Below are 22,997 nucleotides of genomic sequence, written 5' to 3' on the forward strand. Positions count from 1 at the left end.
CTGTTCAAACTGAGCTGAAACAGAAGAAGTTCCAAAAGGAATGAACCTATTCAGAGGCAGAAGCCCTTTAGAACAGCACTAACCAATCCACTTCTTCACTCCCTTATGCTTCAGGGAAAGGGTGGGAGGGGCAGAGGGGCAACATGAGGACAGCAGATTTTGGAACAGCACCTGTAATTTTATGAAACTTTTCTACAGCTCTATCCGTATAACAAGAATAGGTACTTGCCACAACTTGTCCTATATGGATGACTTTTAAAAGATGTCTCTTTCCAGATTTGAATGTTGCAAGCTGTTAAGGCATCTTCATTATCTGGTTTTGATATTTTTAGCAGTGGTTTAGGCAGCCTTTGCCCATAAAGATATGACAATGGGGGTGTTTGTAAAACCTACTTTCACAGTCTCCAAAGGGTTAATTTGCAAAAAGCCAGGGAGCTGTTGTTCACCAGGTGGGTATTCCCTTCTTTCCAGTAGATCATTGTTTTCAGCTACTGGCAAAAAAAGCAATAAATAAAATGAAACCTCTGTGTTTTAATTTTATCTCAAAACAGTTTGGTTTTCAGAAAAAATTCACTATAATTGCAAATGCAGTAGGCAGATGAATTGGACTTAGCAAGCTATATGTTGCCAAGTACCAGAACCAGTAAAGCTTTTCTTATTGTTTACTAGAAGCAGGATTTCTCTCTTGGTGATCTTGATTCTGGAGGCAAATTCTGATGATTTCAGTTCCTAAAAAAACTGTAATTTTTCTGGTCTTCCTGAAGGCATTTTCAGGATGGAAAAATCCTAAAGAGAATTGAAGAGCTGGCCTTTAGAATGGAGAAATACTCACTTTTTACTTAGCCAGCTGTAGTAGGCTACAGCACTCGCTTGATGTCTGCTTCCATTAGCATTGGTGAAACTGGGCAATATTCATTTTTCAGCAGTGCACTTAACATGCAAAGATGGCCTAGAACTCTGAATTTGGCTTCAAATGTCCCCAGTGCTGGGAAGTGTTTAGTTATGCAAGCATGAGACTGAATTTAGTTAGCCATGATGTCAAATCTTGACTGAGGCTTTCCCAGGGCATGGTGAGTGTAGCTGTGCGGGGCTCTTGAAACAACACAGTAGTGAGAATTATTGAGAGCAAAGAGAGAAACACATAGGCAGGGACTTGAGGGCTGGGTTAAGTTTGTGTGCTGCAGTGACCTGTGCTGAGAAAGAATGTGTGGGATGATAGATGTGAGTGAGTTCTGCACTGGCCTTCCAGATACTGTATTTGCTTTTTATTCTTGCTGTATTAAAACCTGCTTAACCCAAGTCTAATGATCAAATTCGTTCTGAGAATTTAATTTTTTTCCTTCCTTTTTCCTTTCATTTGATGCTGCTTCCTCTCTCTTTCCTACCTTCTTGACTCTGCCTGATCAGGCTCCTCCCCGTCCTCCTCTTCCCAAAGAGGAAAGCTTTGCATGGCGTCCTCGCACTGACACTAAAGTGACCAACCTGTTGCCAGTGCCCATCATGGACTGTGTGTACCTGAATGCACCCAAGCCTTACTCACAGCGTGCATCACCAAACACCAGTGCACGCTGTTATTTGTCATCACCCACCCCCTACGGGGCTGTCCCCAGTGGGAAGCAAGGCTTGCCAGCAGGGCATTCTCCCTCTTCAGGCCCCAAAGATGAGGTGCATGCTGGGCAGCCACTCTTGGAAAGTCACTCCTCATCAGGTGCATCATCCATACAACTCAACCCTGTCAGGGCAGATCCCAGTAGTAAGGCTGGAATGAATTCCAGTCATGAGACGAAGGCGGATAAAAAGGTCAGCAAACTATATGTAGCTTGTTTATCTAACAGCACTTGCTCAGGCACAGCTCAAAATTCCACTGGCACCACACATGACCCAGCAGCCAGCACCAGTTTGGGCGCTGAGCTCACTCAGGCACCAGCCACCAACATTGTTCCCTCTGTAACAGACACTGAAAAGTCTCTTCCTGCTGCTCCTCCTCCTCCTATTCCTCCCAGGCCGTACTTTTACATTGTCCTCAGCAAAGACGCAGTTAGTTATGGTGCAGGCCAGCCCTCCCGGACTCAGCCGTCACCTCCGCAAGCTGTGAGGGACAGAGTGCTAGAGCCCCAGAGCACAGCTGCCACAGAGGACAGGATGAGAAAAGAGCCTTACCTTACTCAGCAGCGACAGCCACCATACAAGGCAATGGGACGCAGCATGGTACATGTTTTCTCCATAACCTTGTTTTCTTTCAGCTGAGCGAACAGTTCTTTAATTCGCTACAATATTCCCTTAATGCTTTATTCCCCTCCTACCTTAATTTCTCAGCACTTGTTGTGCTGCCCTGAGTCTTGTGGTCTTTTACTTGATAATATTTAACACCCCATATGTGTCCCCCTCAGTGTTGATCTGTGTGTCTGTGTATGTGTGTGTGGTGTTTGTAGGGAGTTGGGTTGGACTGGTGAGGATCTTTCTATTTTAGGGACATGTAAAAGAAACAAGCTCTGTAATGTATAATGGTTAGAGCTTCTCAAGTGATGGTGAATGCTGCACTGTTCTTTGTTTGAATTAGCCTTACTACAAAGAACTGGAGAAGAGGGGTAGTGAGGGGAAATAAATATTTTTGTGAAAAAACATTGTGTTCATAGAGGCCAGGGCTGCAAGCCTGAAGAAGTATGTCTCCTTAAGGAAAGATGATCTTTGTATCATTTTGGGTACATTCCTTGCATGACATGATATGGCTGCATTAGACTAAAGTAACAATCTCCCCCAGTGCATAACAACACCTTGTTTCCAACAGGATGCCACTGCCACCACCTCAGCTCAGCCTGGAGTTATAGTAGTCCCCCTCCTTCAGGTTAATCCAGACAGACAACAAGAAGGCAGTTCCAGCACTCCACCACCGCCTCTGGTTCCTTTCGGGCAAGGCTCCATACTCCCTGAGATTGTTCCTCCTGGCTCACCCTTGACTTTTCCAACTCTAGACGATTTCATTCCCCCACATCTCCAGAGGGGCTCCCACCATAACCAAGCACCCTCCACATCTGGCACATTACCCTCTGTTTACCCGAAACTGCCATTCTTCTCATCACCACCTTCACTTGTCCCTCCAGTCACGGGGGCTTTGCACAGGGGCTTGAAGCCTGAAATCACTGGAGTCATCTCACATACAGTAAGCTTGCCAAGTACCCTCCTCGCCCTTTTCCTAAATTTGTATCCCTGGATTAAAATTACTTTCTCCTTGCAATACTAAACTTGAGGGAGGAGTGATGACTCACTCCCTGCCAGCAGCATGACAACTGAAACCATGTTTGCATCCTGTACTAGTGCATGCAGTTTGCCTGCCTTGTGCAGCTTTGAACTTTCTTTTGACTTCTTGCAACGTTTGGCTGTCTCCCTTTACGCCCATTCTGCTGGGTGATGTACACCTTGAGTCTTCACAGGATTTGCTCAGAATAATGAATTCTGCATAAACTGAATAGCTGCAACTAACTGATCTTTTCAGGCTCTTTTTATAGCATCCTTAATTGTGTTTGAATAACATTTAAAGCAGCAACAGCACGCCAGTTAAAGGTTAGGGCTGGCTTTCTGTTCCAGTTGGAGCCACAAGACCATATGGTCTCCACACAAATCCCTGATAAAATCAGTGTAAGATTGCTGCCAGTATCCAATGACCTACAAGTTATAAGATCAGTTACTGTACTGAGTCCTCCAGGCATGGAGGTGCTATGCAATAGATTAGGCAGAGAGTGTTTCTTCATTTTGCAATTGCTTGTCTTTGAAAAATTTTAATAATTCAGTCCACAAGAGCTGCAACTTGGAATTTACTGTGTTCTTCTTGAGTTAGATTTTGTTTCTCTTTAAGCTCATCACCTTTTTAAAAAGTCCTCAAGGACAAGGAGGAAAAGTGGCTCTCAGTTAAAATTGCAGAAGAGGCAAAAAGTACCTCCTTGTGCTTATGGCCAACTTTTTTTATGCTTGCTTATGGCGACAAGGTAGAAGTTCAGCAGAAAATGCATTCTCTCATGATGATACTTACTCTGCCCTTTGACTCTATAGGGATCTAGCAAACAGGCAAGTGGGCTGGGGGAAAGTAAAAAACAACCAAGGACGATCTTTTCAAAAGTTCTCAGCATTGGCCTTTCTATTTTTATTAAAATTGGTAGGGTTTTTATTGCAGAGAGCAATGAATGCAAGTTTGGATCTGGTGTTTTGGTTTTTGTTTTTTTGGTGTTCTTTGTTCGTTTGTGTTTTGTAGGGGTTTTTTGAACGTTTTGTGGTTTGTTTTTTTTTAATGGAGTCTATCTGCAGATTCCAGAAAAAAAAAAAATCAGGAGGCATCCAAATCATAGAGGAGCAGTTGAAATTTTGCTGTACCTGATTTTCTCAAGATGAGAGTTGAAACATTTTTGGACATGCTTACTTCAGGCATGTAGTCACTGAGCTGTTTTCCACAATGATTTAAATGGTCTTTGGTCTTTGTTCACCCTCTTTGGTGACTTCACTGGGGCTGCTAAGCCTATCCTGATCCAGCATCCCTCTTCTTTGAGGGATTCTTATTTGTATTTCAGTTATCAAAGTGAAGCTCAAAGCCAATTCCCACACTTTTCCCTGACTCTTCCTCCTTTTTGCTAATTGCATTGTTTGGAATATTATTGCAGTCAGCAAAGTGAGGCTGGTCTCTCTCTAGGGGACATCTGTTCCTGAAGACCATTGGTTATTTTCTGTTCCCATTAAGTGTCTATGGCCTGACCAGCTGCTGCTCGAAGCAAGATCACCTTTATCCAACAGAATAAGATTGTTCTTCCTCATTTCCCCTCCAGGCTGGAGAGGCTGTAGGTGCTTGCAGTTGTCACTATGATTTATCTTTGAGCTCTGGTGCCAGGCCTCACTTTGGCCCCTGTTCAGTCCCTGCCTGGTGCTGTAAGTCCTTTCGTCTGATGCTGGTGTGAATGAAGGGCACTGACTCGCAGTTGCACTTAGCCAGAAAAGCTGGAAGTAGGGATTTTTCTGGAGCAATATTCTGGGCATATTCAGAGGTTTTTTTAATAATGATGAAAATACCCTTGAATGCTCAGCTGATTTTACAGATCAGTGGCTTGCAGCATTTGAGTCCAACAGTGGAGCAGCAGGAATGCAGGAATTTGGTTTGCTGTCGCATATTCTCTTTGTTTGGATGCTCAGTCCCCATTAAGGGTAATTGTGTGTCCAAATTCCTTAAGAGGCTTTGAAAAATCTCAGTGTAAGCTGATGCACACACAGTCTTTAGTCATCATCTCTTCTTTATTTTAGCCACCTTACCACCACCAGAAGTCCAATATCCATGGACTGAGGCTTTTCAAAGGTGAGCTAGGTTTCAAAGTCTCCCTGCAGACACAGCCTGTATTTCTACAGAGCAGCCTGAGCAGTGGTGATATTATAGGTGGGTTTGAAATAAGCAAATAATGGAGCTGGATGCTTTAGGAGAGCAAGAGCAGCCTTCTCTGTGCTCCAGCAGCAAATCCATCTTCCTTACTACAGTCCTACTTGTTACCCTCTGTCGGTTTTGGGGCCTTTTTATGTCATTACTTTAGTCAGGTAGGTATCACATTGTCTCCTAAGTGACAGGGCTAACTTAATTCCTTAGACTTTTCTTACCAAACCAGCTGCAGTAATACTGTTTCATTCCAGAATTGCATGAGTTTTGCATGTCTGACTTGCTATGAAAGGAATACTCTTGGAACAAATGTTTGTGTGTGGATGTATCAGGGGAAAGATGTCTGCATCTTCCCCACTCCCCAAATTAGATTTGCTCATTTCTGACACCTAGTGTTTGCTCCAAAGTGTCTGCTAGATGAACTTAGTGCCCTCCTTTGGGGTTGGAGTTGTGAAACTCAACACCAAATAACTATAGTACTGCCTTAGCAAACTAATTTCATTAACAATGAGCAGGGTATTTACAAGGAGCAGGGTAATACTTGTGCTTATGCCTTTTTTACTAAAATTTGCTGTGATTATGCTTCTTGTTCAGCCTAAATTGTTGGGGTTTTCCCCAGATTTTCCCAGTGTAGCACCACTGGCATGCTGCTAATCATGTGTTGCTCCTCTTTCCAGGACCCAGGTCCTGTGCTAAATGAAGTGCCTCAGCCTGGCACTGACTATCCAACCTCCATCACTTCCATCAGCAAGTCTGCCTCTGCCTATCCTTCTACCACAATCGTCAATCCCACCATTGTCCTGTTGCAGCACAATCGAGGTAAGGAGACTTGCATATAGATAATTTTGGCTCAAAATGAGCAAACTGTTATGCTACAAAGAACTGGAGAATGTGTGTGCTGTTGATAATTGGGTCCAGATTACTAAGAACTAACAAAGTTGCCTCAAAATAGTCTTAGTGACTGGAACATAAAACAGGCAAGTGAGAGCAGTAAGTTTTTTCTAATTAAAACCTGTGGGTCAGAAGCTCTTCGAGGCTGGGGAGAGGTTTTTAACTGGGCTGTGGACATATGAATAAGCTATTGCAAGGTAACAGCTGTCAGGTGTCTTGTCATGGTGGAAAGGATTGTATGCTCCTGTATATCTGTCTGTAGAAAAAAGGTAGCTTGATAGCTTGAAAAGGTGATGTGCTACTTCTCAGCTACTGCAGTGTAAAGGCAGCTGTATTTTCTATTACTGTGGAAGAGATTTGACCTCTGAATTTATAGCAGAATTTACTCAATAGTAAATAATCTACTTGCCCACAAGTTTGATCTTGGTAATTTTTTCCTCTGCCTGTAACTGGATCAACTCAAACTCGTATTGCAGTAATCCTTGAGCTCTGGATTTGCAAATGAGCAAAACAGCCTTGTTTGAGAACTCCCAGGAATCAACACCTTTCTCACACAAGCTGAATAGATAGTTCTATCTCTTTACCTCTGGATTTAGAGGGAAACTTTGCTCCTCCTTTTTAGTTCTCCTGATGGCTGGCATTACCACAGCTTCCCATTTCATTGTGCAGCACTAAAGGCCATAGCTTATAGCAGGCCACAGAGATGCAGTCCAGTTTGCCTTGATTTCTAGTGGACGTGGGAAGCTCCAGGAATCTACCCACTATTGCTGTGGCTTACCTTTTCAAAGGCTCAGAGTGCTGACCCTTCCTTTTACCCAGTGCATGTAGGGCTTTTTTTCCTATGTGGGTAGCTATTGGGTGAACATTATCTGCAGGAGCAGCTTGCCATCAGTGGTCAGCAGAGCAGAGGGCTGGGGCTAAAGATCCAAGTTCAGAGGTATTGGTGAGGGAGCTACACCAAGGAGAAATACCAGTCTTCCTTGCTGAGATGATCCACTTAGTACAAATATGTGGTGAAGGTGTGTTCCTCTAGAAAACAGCACACACCTGGAGGTTTGTTACTATGGCAGACTTGCTTGGCAAGTGTTCTATGCCACCCCAAAGCACAGATATTTCCTGTTCAGGCATTGCATGGCATGGTTTATCATAAATATATAACAGGTGTGTTTAATGTATTAAAGTCTTTTAATCTGTGCTCTAACAGTATGAGTTTTCAAAACTGTTTGTGCTTTTTATGTCAGTAAAATATTTTATTCTCTTTAAATGGCTTTCATGCTTTAAAGAAAAGAGTTAATTGCTATGGAATAAAAAAAAGCAGAGAACAGAGTGCTAAGCATTCTTGGTTTATTCCCCTGTGATTTGGATAAGTCATTTGGACATCCTTTTAGGAAGCACTAACTTTAGGGTGGTGAAAACTGCTGAGATACCACAGATACTCCAGTCTAGGAACTGGTTAATGAAAAGCCTCTAACCAAGGGGACTGTTTCAAGAACCAAAGCCTTCAAGCTGTGTCTGTGCACAAGTCATTGAATCTGTGGCTCAGTAATATGTGATGAGACCCAGCAAGCACCAACAATGACTTTAGCCTTTCCTATATCCCTTTGAAATGCTACAGCAGTATTATTTCTAAATGTACTTCATGATAATGGTAACAGGGTTAGTTATCAAGTTCCTTGACTATGTGAATTTTTACTGGTTTTCAAATTGTCTCCTGTCCAATGTTTTATTCTTTAAATATTCTGATGTTTATTCTGATGTTAAGAAAAAAATGAAAATTTAAATACAAGTGCTCTTTGCAAATGTATTGGTCACTGCATCATGAGGTTTATGCTATCCCACGAGGCTGCTGCGTGGACAAGGGACCATGGGCTGTCACTTTGGCAGGGTATTTGAAAACAGATTCTCTCCAGCAACTGCTATCATTCTACAGTGTATTTCTTGCCTGTCAGAAATGCAGCACCAGAGCACTTGCTGTTTATGTCTCACACATTTGTCCTGTATTTCTTTTTGTTTTGTTTCTTCCTTTACCACAGAACAGCAAAAAAGGCTTAGTAGCCTGGCAGGTATGATGTGAAAGGTCTGCTACCCTCCAGCTGCTGCCTCTGCTGGAGCAAAGCTGCTGCTTTGATAGCTTGTGGGGTGCCTTTAGCAAACACACTGCCCAGGAACTGCAAAGAAATATACCAAACACCTAAATTACTCATCTGTTTGTCCTAAGTCATAAAATTTACCGAGCTTTTAAACAAAAATCCTTTCGTTCTGAGTTTTGCAGGGCAGAATTGTGTTTGCTCATGGTACCAACAGATCAATGCATTGCTATGCACGAGCCTTTCCTCCACTGTCTGACCCTATCAGATTTCTACACATTTAATGGCTTTGGGCAGGATGGTGATGTGCATGTGAATAAACATATCTTTCTCTCTTCAGTGCATGAAGTGATGTAAAAATTATAGGATTTGCAAAAGTCTTGATGAGGCAGACTGAAATCGCAGGTGTTTCCTCTGCAGGAAATCCGTGTAGAAAAGGATTTCTGTGCTGCAGCCCTGCAGAGCATCAGAACAATCTGAAGTCCTTTGGTGATGCCTGCTGCTACCTCTGTGTGTCAGTTGGGCAGTGTCAAGGAATTCCAATTTGGAAGCAAGGCAATCTGAAGAAATTAGTTATTTACCTCCATCTTTATGCAGACTCCTGTGCAATCATGTCATATGTATGCTTAAACAACATTTCTTGCTTACATACTCTGATTAGGGCATGGAAATGAATTGGAAACATCATATACCATCTGCAACAAATGGAACTGTCAGACAGGTGAATGCAATCTGTTAAAAAGTAGTGCACCACTACCACATTTAGGTTGCAATTGGCAGAAAAAGATGTACAGGAGACTGTATTACAGGTGCTTTTTGATGAAGACTGACATTGTAGAGTTATTAATTAGTCAAAAGAAACAATTGTTGAAACCAAAATTATTGTCTTATATGACAGCTGAGACTGTCATGAGATGTGTGATGGTAACTGCCTGAGAGATGCTCGTCTGCTTTTGCTGGCATTGAGCATTTTCTTGGGAGATTTCCTTCAGTGTAGCTGCTAATCACAACCAGCAGTGACAGTCTGTCTCATCAACTACTTGCTAGAATTTTTGCCTTAAAAGAGCCCAATATGGTCATGTTGTGAAATGCTGGGATGAGATAAAAATCCCCCATTGTCATTTCCAGATTCAGTGCCAGACAGATTAGTTTCTGACAGAGTTGATTCAGCACTTCTGCGGGACAAGCCGGCTCAGGAGGCTGTGCCAAGTGAGAAGAGGGCAGTGGAGGAGAAGAGAAGCACTGTGAGGAGCCCTCCCTACATGGCTGATACCTCTGTCGATGACATTGGAATTCCACTGAGGGTAAAACACTGAGCATGTGGTTGGTGCACAAAGCCTGGGCTACATTCTGCCTACCTTAGCACTGAGGCAACTCACTAAAGCTGCAGAGATTTAAGAGAAGATAGAATTCTAATTCCAATATAATTTAAGATGAATTATTCCATTTGCTATCTATGACCTATTTCAGCTGCTTCAGGAAAAAGAAAATTAAAAATTAGTGTTTCTTATAATATTTGAAAATAATGTTTTCTGCTCCTCTGTTTCCTTCCCATCTAGCAGCGGAAGGGGAGTTTTGTCTCAATTTAGCCATCTTAGAGGCAGATACCTCTTTTATATGTGATTACATTCATTCAGTGTTCAGGGGAATTTATGAAAGGAATTATTGACCTACTCTTACAACTAATTTCTGGAATGACTTAAACACTCAATGTTTCTAACTGTCCACTGAATACTTAGGAAATTGGTACATATGACTAAAACATATGACTAAAAGGGAAGTTTTTTAAGTTTGGATGTCAAACCAGATTAATATACAAAATATTTCGTACAATCTACAGTTCTAGAGAGGTTACACCCTGCCTCTGCAAAGCTTTTACATTATTACTTACTTGAATGAAATGTCACATGAGATGATATATCTGAGTGAAATAATTAATATTTCAGGATATTCATATGATGCAGCTTTCACATAGAGTGTAATTTTTTTTCATTGCTGGAAGATTTGTGATAACTTTGAAAGGCTGGTAGAGTCAATGTTGATTATTTCTATGTATATTTATTTTTCCAACAGAATACAGACAGATCGAAGGACTGGTACAAGACGATGTTCAAACAGATCCACAAGCTAAATAGAGGTACTGTAGCACAGATGGTTTTTATTTCCTTTAAAAGACCGTCTTGATGACATTTTGTTTCATCCATATGAAGAATTTTACTGGATGTTGAATAAAAGCATTTAATTTTAGTTAGTGTGTGCTCTGCACCATGGAACTCAACCAATGTATTTGAAATTTTGAAGTCGAAGGTAGGAGAACAATGGAGTCCAAAGGAAGGTCTGAGCTGTTCTGAAGGGTGAACTGCAGTGCCCTCATGAAATCAACTATACTATTTGAGACCAGAAAAGCTGATAATAATTCCATACTAAGGGAAAATAGATCCCTGAACTCCAGTTTTACCAACTAACCCAATTTACACACTCTTAAAATACAGTAGGTTATCTCTGAAACTTCTCTGTGCATAAGAGGAAACTTTTTACACTGCTAAACTTTAGTACCTGCACAACAAAGCAGGATTTGAAGTTCACTGAAACCAGTGGAAGGGTTTCCATTAATTTTTTGGTGAGTTCAGAATCTGAATTCTGCTTTTTCAAAACCTACTCTTTCTCCCTTGAAAACCTAGAATTGTGGTGAGCACTTACAAACTTCACAGTGGTGAACTCTCAGGGGATTCCCACCTTGGGGCACTTCTATGCCTGACTGCTGATACATTCACATTTTTCTGTGTGAGAAATGGCTGCAGTAGCACTTGCAAGCTGAACCCTCTGAACAGCCTGACACGCAGGCAAGCACAGCTCAGATCTGTGCTTCTGGAACCAAATGCAGAGCATGCAACACTGGAGCTGTATTTGCTGTTGCAGGTGCTGTCCTGATGAGCTTTATGCCTAGATAAATGCTGTGCTGTGGTGGACGGGATGAGGAGGAGTTGAACTATTTCCTAATCCTGCTGCTCCTAACAGAGGTTCTTTAGCTCAGCTAAAGCCCATGCTCAGATGGATGAGAATGAGTTCAGTCCCCTTGGCTTCCAGGATCTCTCCCAAGGCCCAGACATGCAAGGCAGCAATGAACAAAGAGGCTTTCTAGGTTGTGTCATGCTAGAACATCAGCACAAGAGGGACTGTAGTCAGCTTGAATGGATTCTTGGATCGCCCTTCTTCCCCTTAAAATCTGTCCTCTCTGTTCTTTTTTGCAAATCATGTTCCTCTCCTTAGACAATCCTGAAGAAAACCCTTATTGCCCTACCTACACATTTCCTGAACTTCCTGAAATCCAGCAAAAAACTGAAGGTACCAGAAGTTTAGTCAGAGTATCTGTTGTCTTGTGCTTTGAGTTAACTGTACTATAGTGCCCTAATAATAACTAGATTCAGGTTCTAGTTTTCTGTTACACTGCCTGGAAATTCAGTTATGCCCAGTATACCTTCTTGTGTGTGATGCATAAAATAACTAAATCTTTGCTAATCCGTTAATCTCTTTTAAAGTATGATACCATTTACCCTAGTGTTATTAAAGTAGGGAATAAAATCATATGGTGATAGAAGTTGGGGAATGAAGCAGAACCTCCACTTCACTGTGGATAGTCTCAAAATCCACTGCTTTTCTCTGCTGCAGAAGACAATCCTTATTCTCCTACATACCAGTTTCCTGCGTCTACTCCTAGTCCTATCTCTGAAGGTAATAATTAAGGTCCATATCTATTTTTTCTGCGCAAATGCTGCCTTATCAATTTATTTTCTTCCTGGAGTTTTTTCTAGTTGCTGAGCTTTATGCTGCCTCATAATGATTTGCTGCACTCTAAGCATTGCCTTGACTGTATGATGCCTTTTTGGCTTTGCAGTGCTCCTCTGGCTTTGTAACTAGTATTTGACTAATGCTGCAAACTCGGGGTTTGCTTGGTTTTCTGCACTGTTCAGTTGCGTGTGCAGTGATTATTTAACATGTCTAGGTTGCTGACTTTATGTTTAAAGATGGGTTTAACTGAGATTTCTCCCCCCAGCCCTTCCAAATCAATAATTTTTATTAATTATTTGCTTTTGGTTTTTAACATTAACATAGCATTAGGGCCAGACCCAGAATGTCACTGAAGCATATTAGTGAAAAGGCTACTTGCTTCAGTGGGTTTTGGATCAGTCCCTTAGTGTAGTCTTTTAAAATAAAAATAACTTGATAGCATAGGTTCAGGGCTGGTCTTAGGTGCACTCGGCATATCTAGGCAAGGACAGAGTTTGGATTCATCAGCACATCTTGTAACTTGAAATAACACTGTCTTTACCTTATCTCTTCATGTGCTCAGCAGATTCCTTTAAACTTCATATTCAAATCAGAATACTTAGCAGTCATATTTCAGGGATGGTGAAACAGCACCTGTTGCAGTGATAAATGTGTGACTGTGCAAAATATTTATATATGAGAAACACTGGAATCTGCTGCAGATGTTGGATGTTCAGACATTTCCTGATTGGGAAGTTGTTGGTGACAGCCTTGTTGGCTTGGCGCTTTGGTGACAGTTTAGGTCCCGCAATCTAGGAACTTGCCTACTTAGCCTGTGCCTCAAGGCAGCCCTGGTGAGACTATTAATTAACCATTTTATTCAATATTTGTATTAAACATCTGGTGGGTATTGTGTAAGAAGAAAGCATGTAGTATGAGCTGAGATACTCAAAGAAGGCAAGGAAATGTAAGATGTATTTCACTGTTAAAATGAATGTGGATGAAGTGTCATACAGGTATCTAAGATACTTAATAATTTCTTAGTGAAATATATTAGGTGAAGAGCCCTGTCTTGGAAATTGTAATGCAGGTTAAGTGATTTTCTCTTGGCAGAATGGTATGTTGGTATGGGTATGAGAGACACTGTTTCAGTAATTAATGGATAAAAGCATTTTACAGAGAATATTTCCTTGTTCATAATGAGGTTTGAAAATCCATTTTACTCCTCTAGGCTAACATAGTTTTCAAACTCCATGATGACAATATATTAAAGAGTCTGTTCTCCCATAAATGTCTCCTATGCACTTAGAAATGTGCATATGAAAGTAATTTGCTGGTTTATATGGTTGAGATTTTATTGGACTAAACACTAATTTTTATTCTCAATATATTGGGAAACATTTCTCTAATATTTGCTTGGATTCTTTTCTTGATAAGAAATACAAAGTATTTGATGATGTAGAAGAGTTGGAGGGGTTGAAGGACATGTTTCATGTTTAGAAAACACTCAAAGATCCATAATCAGTGGCAATGTTTATACAGAGATGAATTGGAGCCTCACTTTCATACAATTAATGTCAGAATGGATTGATGTGTAAGATCTCCTAGAAACATCAAGATCTGGGCTCCCTTCAAAAATATATTCAGTGTTTCTGAAACCATACAGAATATGTCCAATCCATGAAATTAAATCCAACCCTGCAGATTCTCTACCACCTAAAGGGAAACAGCTTCTCTTCTTTAAAGGAATCAGATTTTGAAGTTACAAACTTGTGATAACCTGCTTTGAGATGTAGAGTCCCATGGATAGAATGAAGCTTTGAGAAACAGATGATGTTGTTTTAATGCTCAATTCTGATTTACTCTCTAGTGTTATCAAACCACTCCAGATTTCTGTTTCTGTATTTCTTGTACAAAAAGAAAATAAATGTAGACACTCTTCTTCATAAGATACTCAGAGACAAAACATAGCTATTCTCCTCATTATTGTAGATATTAGAATATAAGAAATAGGAAAATAGCCATTATCTGAAGTGAATTTTTATTGTATGGTTTTTCTTGTTTGAATGACAAGCTATAATGAATGTTGATATTTCTCTTCAAGTAAGTAAGTATAATTATCTTTTATTTTTTAACAGCACTAAAGAAGATGATTAGAGGTGAATAGCCGTGAAAGTTGTTTTAGACATTCGTTTATCTGTACTTGTAGGAACTACTGAGTTTTGCGATTTAGCAAATATTTTTCTGTCTGAGTAAATCAAACTTGTATTTAAGAATACCAGTCATTTTTGTCAACAGTTCAGTGTAATATGGGTATTTGGTTTTCATCAGTAAGGTTTAAAAATGGGAGTTGGCCTTCTTAACCTGAAGGTTATGATGGACATCCAAAGACACAATAACCATCATTTTGGATCTTTAACCTTCTAATTCATTCACCAAGAGAACTAAAGCAGATAGGTTAGAGGTTTAGACTACCCTGAGCCTTCCTGAAAGGCTTAATGAAGGCTTGAGTGCAACTTCAGGTCATCTGTGTTAGCCAAATTGTTTTTTTCCAGCAGATGAGATTGGCTGTAGCATCTGATCAATGTCCTTCATCAGAGAAACTTTAGAAGTTGTTTCAAGCTGTTGATTGTCATGACTAAATTCACATAACACTTTCTTAAATTTTTTTTTTAATCCAGTTGATTCTAGCTTCATCTTCTTTGTTTTTGTCTTTTTCTCTGTCACATTGAGTAGTTTCTTTGCAGAGATATTAGTAATACTTTGGCTCACAATTCTCTTTGCAGTCACAGAATCACAGAGTATTCTGAGTTGGAAGGGACCTGCAAGGATCATCAAAGTCCAGCTCCTGACCCTGCACAGGACACACCTTAGAGTCACGCCATGTGCCTGAAAGCATTGTCCAAATACTTTCTGAACTCTGTCAGGCTGAGTCAGGTGCTGTCACCACTTCCCTGGGGACCCTGTTCCAGCACCTGACCACCCTCTGGGTGAAGAACCTTTTCCTAGTGTGCAACCCAAACCCCCCCGACAACTTCAGGCCATTCTCTGGGGTCCTGTCACTGTCACCCCAGAGCAGAGATCAGTGTCTGCCCATTCTCTTCCCCTCAGAGGAAGCTGTAACTGCAGTGAGGTCTCTCCTCAGTCTCCTCTTGTCCAGGCTGAACAGACCAAGTGACCTCAGCTGCTCCTCGTGTAGCTTCACCTCTAGACTCTTCACCATCTTCATTGCCTTCCTTTGTGCTATCTAATAGCATCCAAAGGAAGGCAATGCAAATGGTGCAGTCACAGAATCACAGAATATTCTGATACAAGAATATACAGAATATTCTAAATACAAGAACCATATGTGATTGTCAGCAGGGCTCCTCAGCTGTATTATTATGTTTAGTACCTAATGAATTGTTTTAATCATATACTATGGACTTTGGATCCTCTATTTATCTCTCAGCTTTTGATAAAGTGGATCTATAACCCTTGCTGTAGAAGAGTTTTATGATAAAAAGGGGTTATTTTCTAAAGAACTTTGAGAGCCTGGAGAAAAGTATTAGTGTAAATAGTATATTAATATTTATATCTAATCTAGGAATTATTTTCAAATGCAATTTTAACCTCATTGGAATTTTATTCTTTAGGACCCTGTGGTAAGTATGGGGCATATCACTCAAATTATGGTGAATGCATTAGTAGAAGAAATTAAAGGGTCTCTGGTGGTTTTTCTCTGGGGCTTTTTCAACTCATTCGCAAAATGCTTTTGTCTTTCAGATGAAGATTCTGATTCATTCTCTCCTCGTTATTCCTATTCCGAGGACAGTAAGTAATTCACATTTCTTGTTTAATCTGTCAAAAAGAAAGGGCATGTAAAGCATGTATTTATTGGCCTCCTATCCAGTTCACCAATATTCCTATATGTGATTTCTCCTACAGGCAGAACCCAAGTTCCCCGCTCCAAGAGTGAGATGGACAATATAGATTCTGAGAAGGTTGTGAAGAGGTCTGCCACTCTGCCACTGCCAAACCGTGCTTCATCACTGAAGTCAAGCCCAGAAAGGTGATCTGAACTAAGCTGTATATAGATCAGCTCTGGAAGAATACCTGAAAACTGTCAATGGGAAGGGGTTAAAAGTGGAAGCCTTAGGTCCACAACTCCAGTTAAACTTTTTGGCAGTTGGATATGTAGTTTTTACTCTGAGTCTTTTACTAGGTGGCAGTGGACTCCTTCATTGTCACAGCCCAGTCCCCCATTCTGTCTGTCTTTTCCATCAGGCATCACACAGTCTGTTGCATAGTCTCCTTCTGGGTCAAGAGTTGGGTGTCATGCTTATACAGTGCCTACCACATAGGCACAGTGGAAACTCTTGGCTCAGTGTGACTCTGTAAAGGTACCTCAGAATACAAGCAAGTTGTGATAATTGTAAGAACTTAGTTACATTTTCCATCTCTGAGGAGTCTTACCCATATGAACTTTCTTGAGGTAGGTTCTAGTCAGCAGTGTAATTTCTGATCTTCAGGCTGACTTCCCTCCTGGTTTTTTTAAACCTTTTTGTAACAGTAAGGAATGCATGTACAAATGAAGGGAAAGCAGAATGAGCAAAGAGTATTTTATGTCCTGCTGAACTTTCCCAGTTCTTGAACTGTTCCTCCCTCCTTTACCACCTTCTACATGCTCTTAGTGTTTTCCATTTGCTGCCTCCTATGAGCAAAGCTGTAATTTGACATATCTGCTTTAGTAAGTATCTCAGGTCACTGGATTAGGAGACAAAGTTTACTGATAGAAAGTGTCTTCCTTATGCAGAAATTGAAGACATAGTGTATTTATCCTCTGAGAAAATTCTTGCAAGTGAAAGGATTACCATAATTAATGCTTCCTATGATCTAGTAGCAAACCAGTGCCTCACCAGAATTTTCTTTGTGTTTGGAGTCTTAAGTAATCAAGTTAGTCTGGACAGGAAAGATCATCCTTGTTAAAATTTGTGCACTGTTTATATGCCAATCATTTTGGCTGTCATCTTGCCTTACTTTAGAAAGGAAAAAAAATTAAATGGATTGTCTTTGTCTCTTCTCAGCCAGTGGAGAGAGTTTAGGCAGCTCAGTGGTTTGTTTCCATCCTAATCAGACCAGAAGGGTAAGGGAGAGGAAACCTGGAGCAGCAGTTTTGCACACATGCCTCAGTTTAGTTTGATGAATTCTGGGTGAGATGAATCCACATACACATTGCCAATCAAAGAAAACATGCCAAGAGCAAAATCAGAATTCGTTTATCATCCTAAAAGGGCTGATTTCTCAGCTTTTTGGAGAGCATTTGTTATTCTACATTAGGTGTCTGATTATATCAATTTTGGGACAAGCAGGACCTTGTAGCATATGGACCCTGAATGCTTTGTGACTGTTGTTGTTTCAGCTGTGTTGGTATAGGCACTGCACAAAATTATAGTGGTTTGGATAGTCAATGGACTGTTCTTAGCCATATTATAATAGAGCCTGAGATAATTCATTCATGTGTCTAGAAAAAAAACCTCCTCTTGGAATCCAGAGTGCCCTCAGAATCCAGAGCAGTGGTAATCAGGTAATCAGTGATGTGGCTAAAAGGCAGAAGTTTAGGAAAAGCAATTTAATCTGAGTTCTGCTAAAAGTTTGGACTTGTTTATGTTTGTGATCTTAGTTGAAGCCTCTCATTAAGGTGTTTCCAATGGGGAAAGATTTAGAAGTCTGGAAGTTTACTGAAAGTTCTTAGAATAACCCCCCTGCACTCCAATTGTTTCAGCAGCTGAGCTATTTCCAACTCTGCCTGTGATTGATAAACCAATACCTGTCTGGAGCCCTATCTGAACTGTTCCTTTTGTAACAGTCTCCTTTCCTAGGTTAAAAAAAGTACCCTGATTAAACCATAATTAATAGGGTAAAGTATCAGTTAATCTCCACAGAAACCACAGTATTTTGGGGTAATTTATCTTTCTTTCCTCAGGACTGACTGGGAGCCTCCAGACAAGAAGGTGGACACCAGAAAATACCGTGCAGAACCCAGGAGCATTTATGACTATCAGCCAGGGAAGTCCTCTGTTCTGAACAACGAAAAGATGGTAACGTTTGATTTATCCTAGTTTGTGGCTTTATCCTGTGATTATGAAATACTCTCTAAATGCTTGTGTGGTTCTATTTGGATGGGATTCCTTATGCTGACATTGCAGTGCTCGTGTGATGTTTTTTGAAAACTGTTCTGCATAACTTCCTAACACTTTTGTTCTCTCTAAAGCAAGATCCAGGTTGGATTGAGAGGCTTCTTTCCTTCTGGACGTGTTGTTTTCCGTGTTAAGTATGGATCACTAACCCTAGTTTTTAATCCATGTTTGACACTGTGACCTGTTCCGCAGCTGTTTTGCCAGCTGTACTTTTTCTAGGGCACAGCATTAGCTGATGCAGGAGGGTTGAAGGCATTATGCAACAGAGAAGGCAGGTTCAGTTTCTATGTTCATCTGATGCTTTAAACACTGAACTAGTTTTCAGAGTGCCTTTAGTGTGCCTCAGTGGATGCCTCTGAGGTAAATTAGGATATGGCCATTTTCCCTGGGTTGCTTTTTTCCTCAGCTGGATCTCACCACTTCTGTGGCAGAGGTGGCACGACTCAATGTGAGCTCTCCAGCGATGGAGGAATGTAACTTGGCATATTAAGTGAGCTGTTTCCAATTTCAGTCTGAATTAGTAAGCGGTGATGTGAATTGTGACAGCCAGGGGCATGAAAAAGTCTCTTTCTTCAGCCTTGGTTGAGAATACTTGACAAGGGACAGGCAGAGAGATGATGCTAACCTCATCAGCCAGTCCAGTATAAATCAGCACAGATCACTAAAGGTGTCCTTCTGTGGTGCAAGTGTGACACTGTAACTGCTACAAAATACTGAATGTTGTTAGTAGTGTACAAAGATAGTGCATAAAGATATAATTGTTCTATAAAGCATTAATTTGAAGGATTCGATTAGAATTGCTAATTGCATGTGAGTTTCCAACATGTAAGCTGGACTTAGTACCTTAACAGCTCAGACATTGATCCGTGCATGGAATAGATAAAGGAATACTCCTGAAAAACCTGCCTAGGATTTTACACAAGAGTGAATAGCAATTTAAATCAATAGAAATGTAACAATCAAGTCTGATGTGGGACCTGATGCTTCTCCTTAGTATTTTGGTGGGTTTTCTTTTTTCCTTCCAAGTGTAATCAAGGTCGATCACTTTTTGAAGATGCTGCAACCAACTTCTTTTCACACCTGTGTCCCTTCATTGACTTCAACAAAGTTGCTCCTGATGGGAGCATGATCCTAGTGCCTATTGCAATTGGTGGTGGATGACTCCCTCTTGATACCACTGGGTGTTGGCTCAGCCCATTAGAGAAGTGCCAGTGAGGAGTGGTTTGAACATGGTATGACACCTCCATTCCTGCAGTCCATCCTGGAGCCAGATTTCTGCTGACTTAAACATCAATTTTGTCTCACGGTAAACAGACAAGATTAAAACTTGTGGCAAAAGGCCAGCTTCATCTGTGTACTTAAGCATTTGCAAAAGGTCTGTCATCACCAGTGGCACTGTTTACATGTTCAGACTTCATCAGGTGCTGAACTGAGCTGTGGAATCAGAGTCTAAAAGCCACAAGCAGAACCATCATCAGCATAACTGAAAAACATTTTACGTACAGAGCTCATCAAAACCAAGATGAAAGTGATAGCTATGTTACTTCCAATGTTATTTTATGAGCTTTAATTTGAAGCCATAGACCAGAGAAGAAAAAAGGTGTTGGAATAGTAGCTTCACAGTCTCCATCAGTCTCATTAAATATAACAGTACTATAGTGGTTAGTGACTGCATCTTTCAGAGAGGTGCAGGAGATTTGTGAATATCACCTGGTAATCACACCCACAGCTGTGACTATCAGAATCCCAATCCAAAACCATTTCAGAGCTATGAATAGCCTGCTGTTGATGGCATTGGACTTGGTTTTAATGTAAACGCAGTTATATGAGATGAGTGCTTTTAGTTGGATTGCAGTAAATAAAAAAGAGACGTATTGATTCCTTTGTGCCTTTAAGAAGTAGCCAAATCATTCTCCAGGCCATCAGGCATTAAACATGATGTAACTATTTATCTTGCATTGCCTCTCACTCAGCATCAATCCTGAGCTCTTTTCCTAGAGCTTTTTTTTGTGATGCTAATGGCTGTGGCAGAATCTGGGACATCCAAGTCCAGCACATTTGTCAACTGCCTCAGTAACCCCATCACAAAATTATTTCCATGAGGACATTGTGCATCTGTGGGGCTCCTTCTTCCTTGTGATGGAGCACTTGGGATCATACCTGCACAACAGACATAATGTGTGTATATTTTTAATGCACAGAGATCCACTGTGCCTTTGACTAGATATACTGAAATGCAAGAATTAGCTAGATATCTTTTATCCCACACTTTTGGTGAGTGGTACCTCAGAAGCTTTAGCAATGGACTTTTATTCTCTTACCTCCCCAGCAGTGTTTTCAAACAGCTACAACTATTTCAGATTTTTTTGTTTCATTAAGACAGATGGTATGAATGAAAGGGAATTTCCTTTTCAGCTGTACTGTTTTCTGTCCTGTCGATTTTCCTTCATTGTAGTTTTGTCTGATATTCTAACATTTATTTGTGAAGAAACATGTAATATTGTCGCTCTATCCATCCTTTCAGAGGTCTTAGGGTGCGCTCTCTCTGACATGTGTCTTGTATGATTTAGAAAACCACCTTTCACTCTGTTTGCAGTGTATAGAACAGGGTTTCTCACATGTTCATGTGCTGTTAAAGATGCAGTATTTGATTCAGGTCTTACTGAGTCTCTCTTTTTTTAACAAAATGAAGCTTTAAAATAATAATATTAAAGTATATGCAGCTTTTGACTTGATAAAAGTGTCTGACAGGAAGACTGACAGACTGCTGGACTCTCTGCTCTTCCATTGAGTCTCCCTGTGACTCTGGGCAAGCTGCATAATCTCTCTCTCTTTGTGGGTCTCCTGACCTGTAGACTGCAATTCATTCATATTCATGTTTGTCCCAATGATGCTATTGGGTTTAACTGATGTTTTCAAAGCAGTTCATGGCCTTTATGAGAAACATGCAATACAAATACCAAATTATAAGGCTAAATATCTACATTTTAAAATGGAAGCCACGGGATCTGCATCTCTAACAGTCCCTTTCCGTGTATTCTTTGCATAATGTTATCCTTCTCTTTCTTCCATTCCCCTATCACCAATTCCTTTAGACTCGGGATATAAGCCCAGAAGAGATAGATTTAAAGAATGAACCTTGGTATAAATTCTTTTCGGAATTGGAGTTTGGGAAACCGGTAAGTTTGATAGTTGCAATGACCAATGAAGTCAACCTGCCTTTTTTTAATTTTTTTTTTTTATGATTGTCACATCTCTTTCCTAGGCCCTAAATCTGAAACAGCTGCCTTACTCATTTAAAGATGTGATTGTACATAGTGTCATCCTGGTACTAACATAAAGCAGCTGTTCTGTGGCCACTTTTAGTGTTTTGAAGCCATTTACAAACATTCCCCACCTTCCAGTATTATGTATCAACAAGGTAATATTTTTTCACACACCATAGTTCAAACTGCATTTTTGTTGTTAATGTTAGAGATAATACCCTGCTGTCATTATTCAAAGTCCTTATTCAAAGCCCTTATTCTCCTTCTGCCTAACAAGATTTAGGATGGCTGATAGATAGCTTTAAGTCAAGGAGAAATATTTATTCCTGTCCCTGGCTTATAAACTGTAGGTCAGCAATTTCCAGCTCTCCATAAACAGATCATGACCTTGTTTCCTGCTTATTTCCTTATGCATGTAGCTGCCCATTGCATAAAATGGGGGGCACTAGGGCACTAGCCTGTGTTGAACAGCCCTTGCCCTTCCCTGAAACCAAAGGAGTCTGAGAACAGTGTTCTTTCTTCTCAAATGGACCTGTGTTGCTATGTGTGGAGACCAAAAAAAAAAAAAGCCTTAATTTCCCCTCTGGAAAAGATGAACTAAAGCTTAATGATTCAATCAAACAAAGAACATTTTGATGGAGGGAACACATCAGTGGTCATGGCTACTGGGAAAAATGTGACTTTAAAGCATTTTATGGCCTGGTTCTTACTGATTAAACACTATTAATTTAGTTATTAAATACTGTTTAATAAGCTACTCTTACTGCAACAGAGGGTCGGTCAGTATCAGCCTTTCACACGTATTCAGACAGAGTGATGGTTTCTCATTTCTCATTTCCCCTTGAGGTCAGTAGTCAAATGCCCATGCACACAAATTTTGAGTGCTGCTGAGATTCCATGTGTGTACAACAAAACAGAAGTATTTTTTAAGGTTCAGTACTGACTTCAAAGGCAGCTGCACATGGATCCAGAGAGCAGGTTTCCTTTAAATCGAGTCTTTGTTCTGGCAGAAGTGGCAAAGTTCCTCTGCACAGAATGTAGTTACCTGGAGGTGTGTGCTCAGTCTGATCGCATCATAAAAATAGTATAATTTTTGCTGGAAAGCAAGGATGTGCTGTGGTTAGGTAGTCCAGACTTTCATAGAAAACTATTTTTTATAGCTATGGACCTTCCGTCCTAAGCTAAAGGACTTTCAGCAGTGTTTGAGATGAGACCTCCTAATGTTTAGGCAGTAAAAGTCAGATGAATCTCACTTTGATGAGGCTTCTAAGTATTGTCAATGTAAGGATTTAACTCCTCACAACTTGTCATGGTTTAAGGTTTCCACAGTGAGAAGAAACCTGTTTATCTTTGTTGCCATGTAATTAATAGCCATCTGCTTTTGCAGTGAGTGGAAGTTTGT

At 40.5% G+C, this 22,997-nt stretch overlaps 1 protein-coding gene across 3 annotated transcripts in view; it reads left to right on the forward strand.

The window, feature by feature from the left end:
* LOC115905384 (sorbin and SH3 domain-containing protein 1-like) overlaps positions 1 to 22,997 on the forward strand; it is a 158,587-nt gene that overhangs the window by 104,140 nt on the left and 31,450 nt on the right. The window contains exons 12-22 of one of the 3 annotated variants that reach the window (XM_030951624.1): positions 1,408 to 2,208; positions 2,789 to 3,160; positions 6,082 to 6,223; positions 8,329 to 8,358; positions 9,511 to 9,686; positions 10,456 to 10,519; positions 11,653 to 11,727; positions 12,052 to 12,114; positions 15,916 to 15,963; positions 16,078 to 16,201; positions 18,116 to 18,230. In XM_030951624.1, the coding sequence (XP_030807484.1) occupies positions 1,408 to 2,208; positions 2,789 to 3,160; positions 6,082 to 6,223; positions 8,329 to 8,358; positions 9,511 to 9,686; positions 10,456 to 10,519; positions 11,653 to 11,727; positions 12,052 to 12,114; positions 15,916 to 15,963; positions 16,078 to 16,201; positions 18,116 to 18,230 (2,010 nt within the window). The remainder of the gene's footprint in view (positions 1 to 1,407; positions 2,209 to 2,788; positions 3,161 to 6,081; positions 6,224 to 8,328; positions 8,359 to 9,510; positions 9,687 to 10,455; positions 10,520 to 11,652; positions 11,728 to 12,051; positions 12,115 to 15,915; positions 15,964 to 16,077; positions 16,202 to 18,115; positions 18,231 to 22,997) is intronic. The other 2 variants (XM_030951625.1, XM_030951626.1) reach the window with 2 other exon arrangements.

Source organism: Camarhynchus parvulus, chromosome 6 (assembly GCF_901933205.1).
Source record: "Camarhynchus parvulus chromosome 6, STF_HiC, whole genome shotgun sequence".
Classification (NCBI taxonomy): Eukaryota; Metazoa; Chordata; class Aves; order Passeriformes; family Thraupidae; genus Camarhynchus; species Camarhynchus parvulus.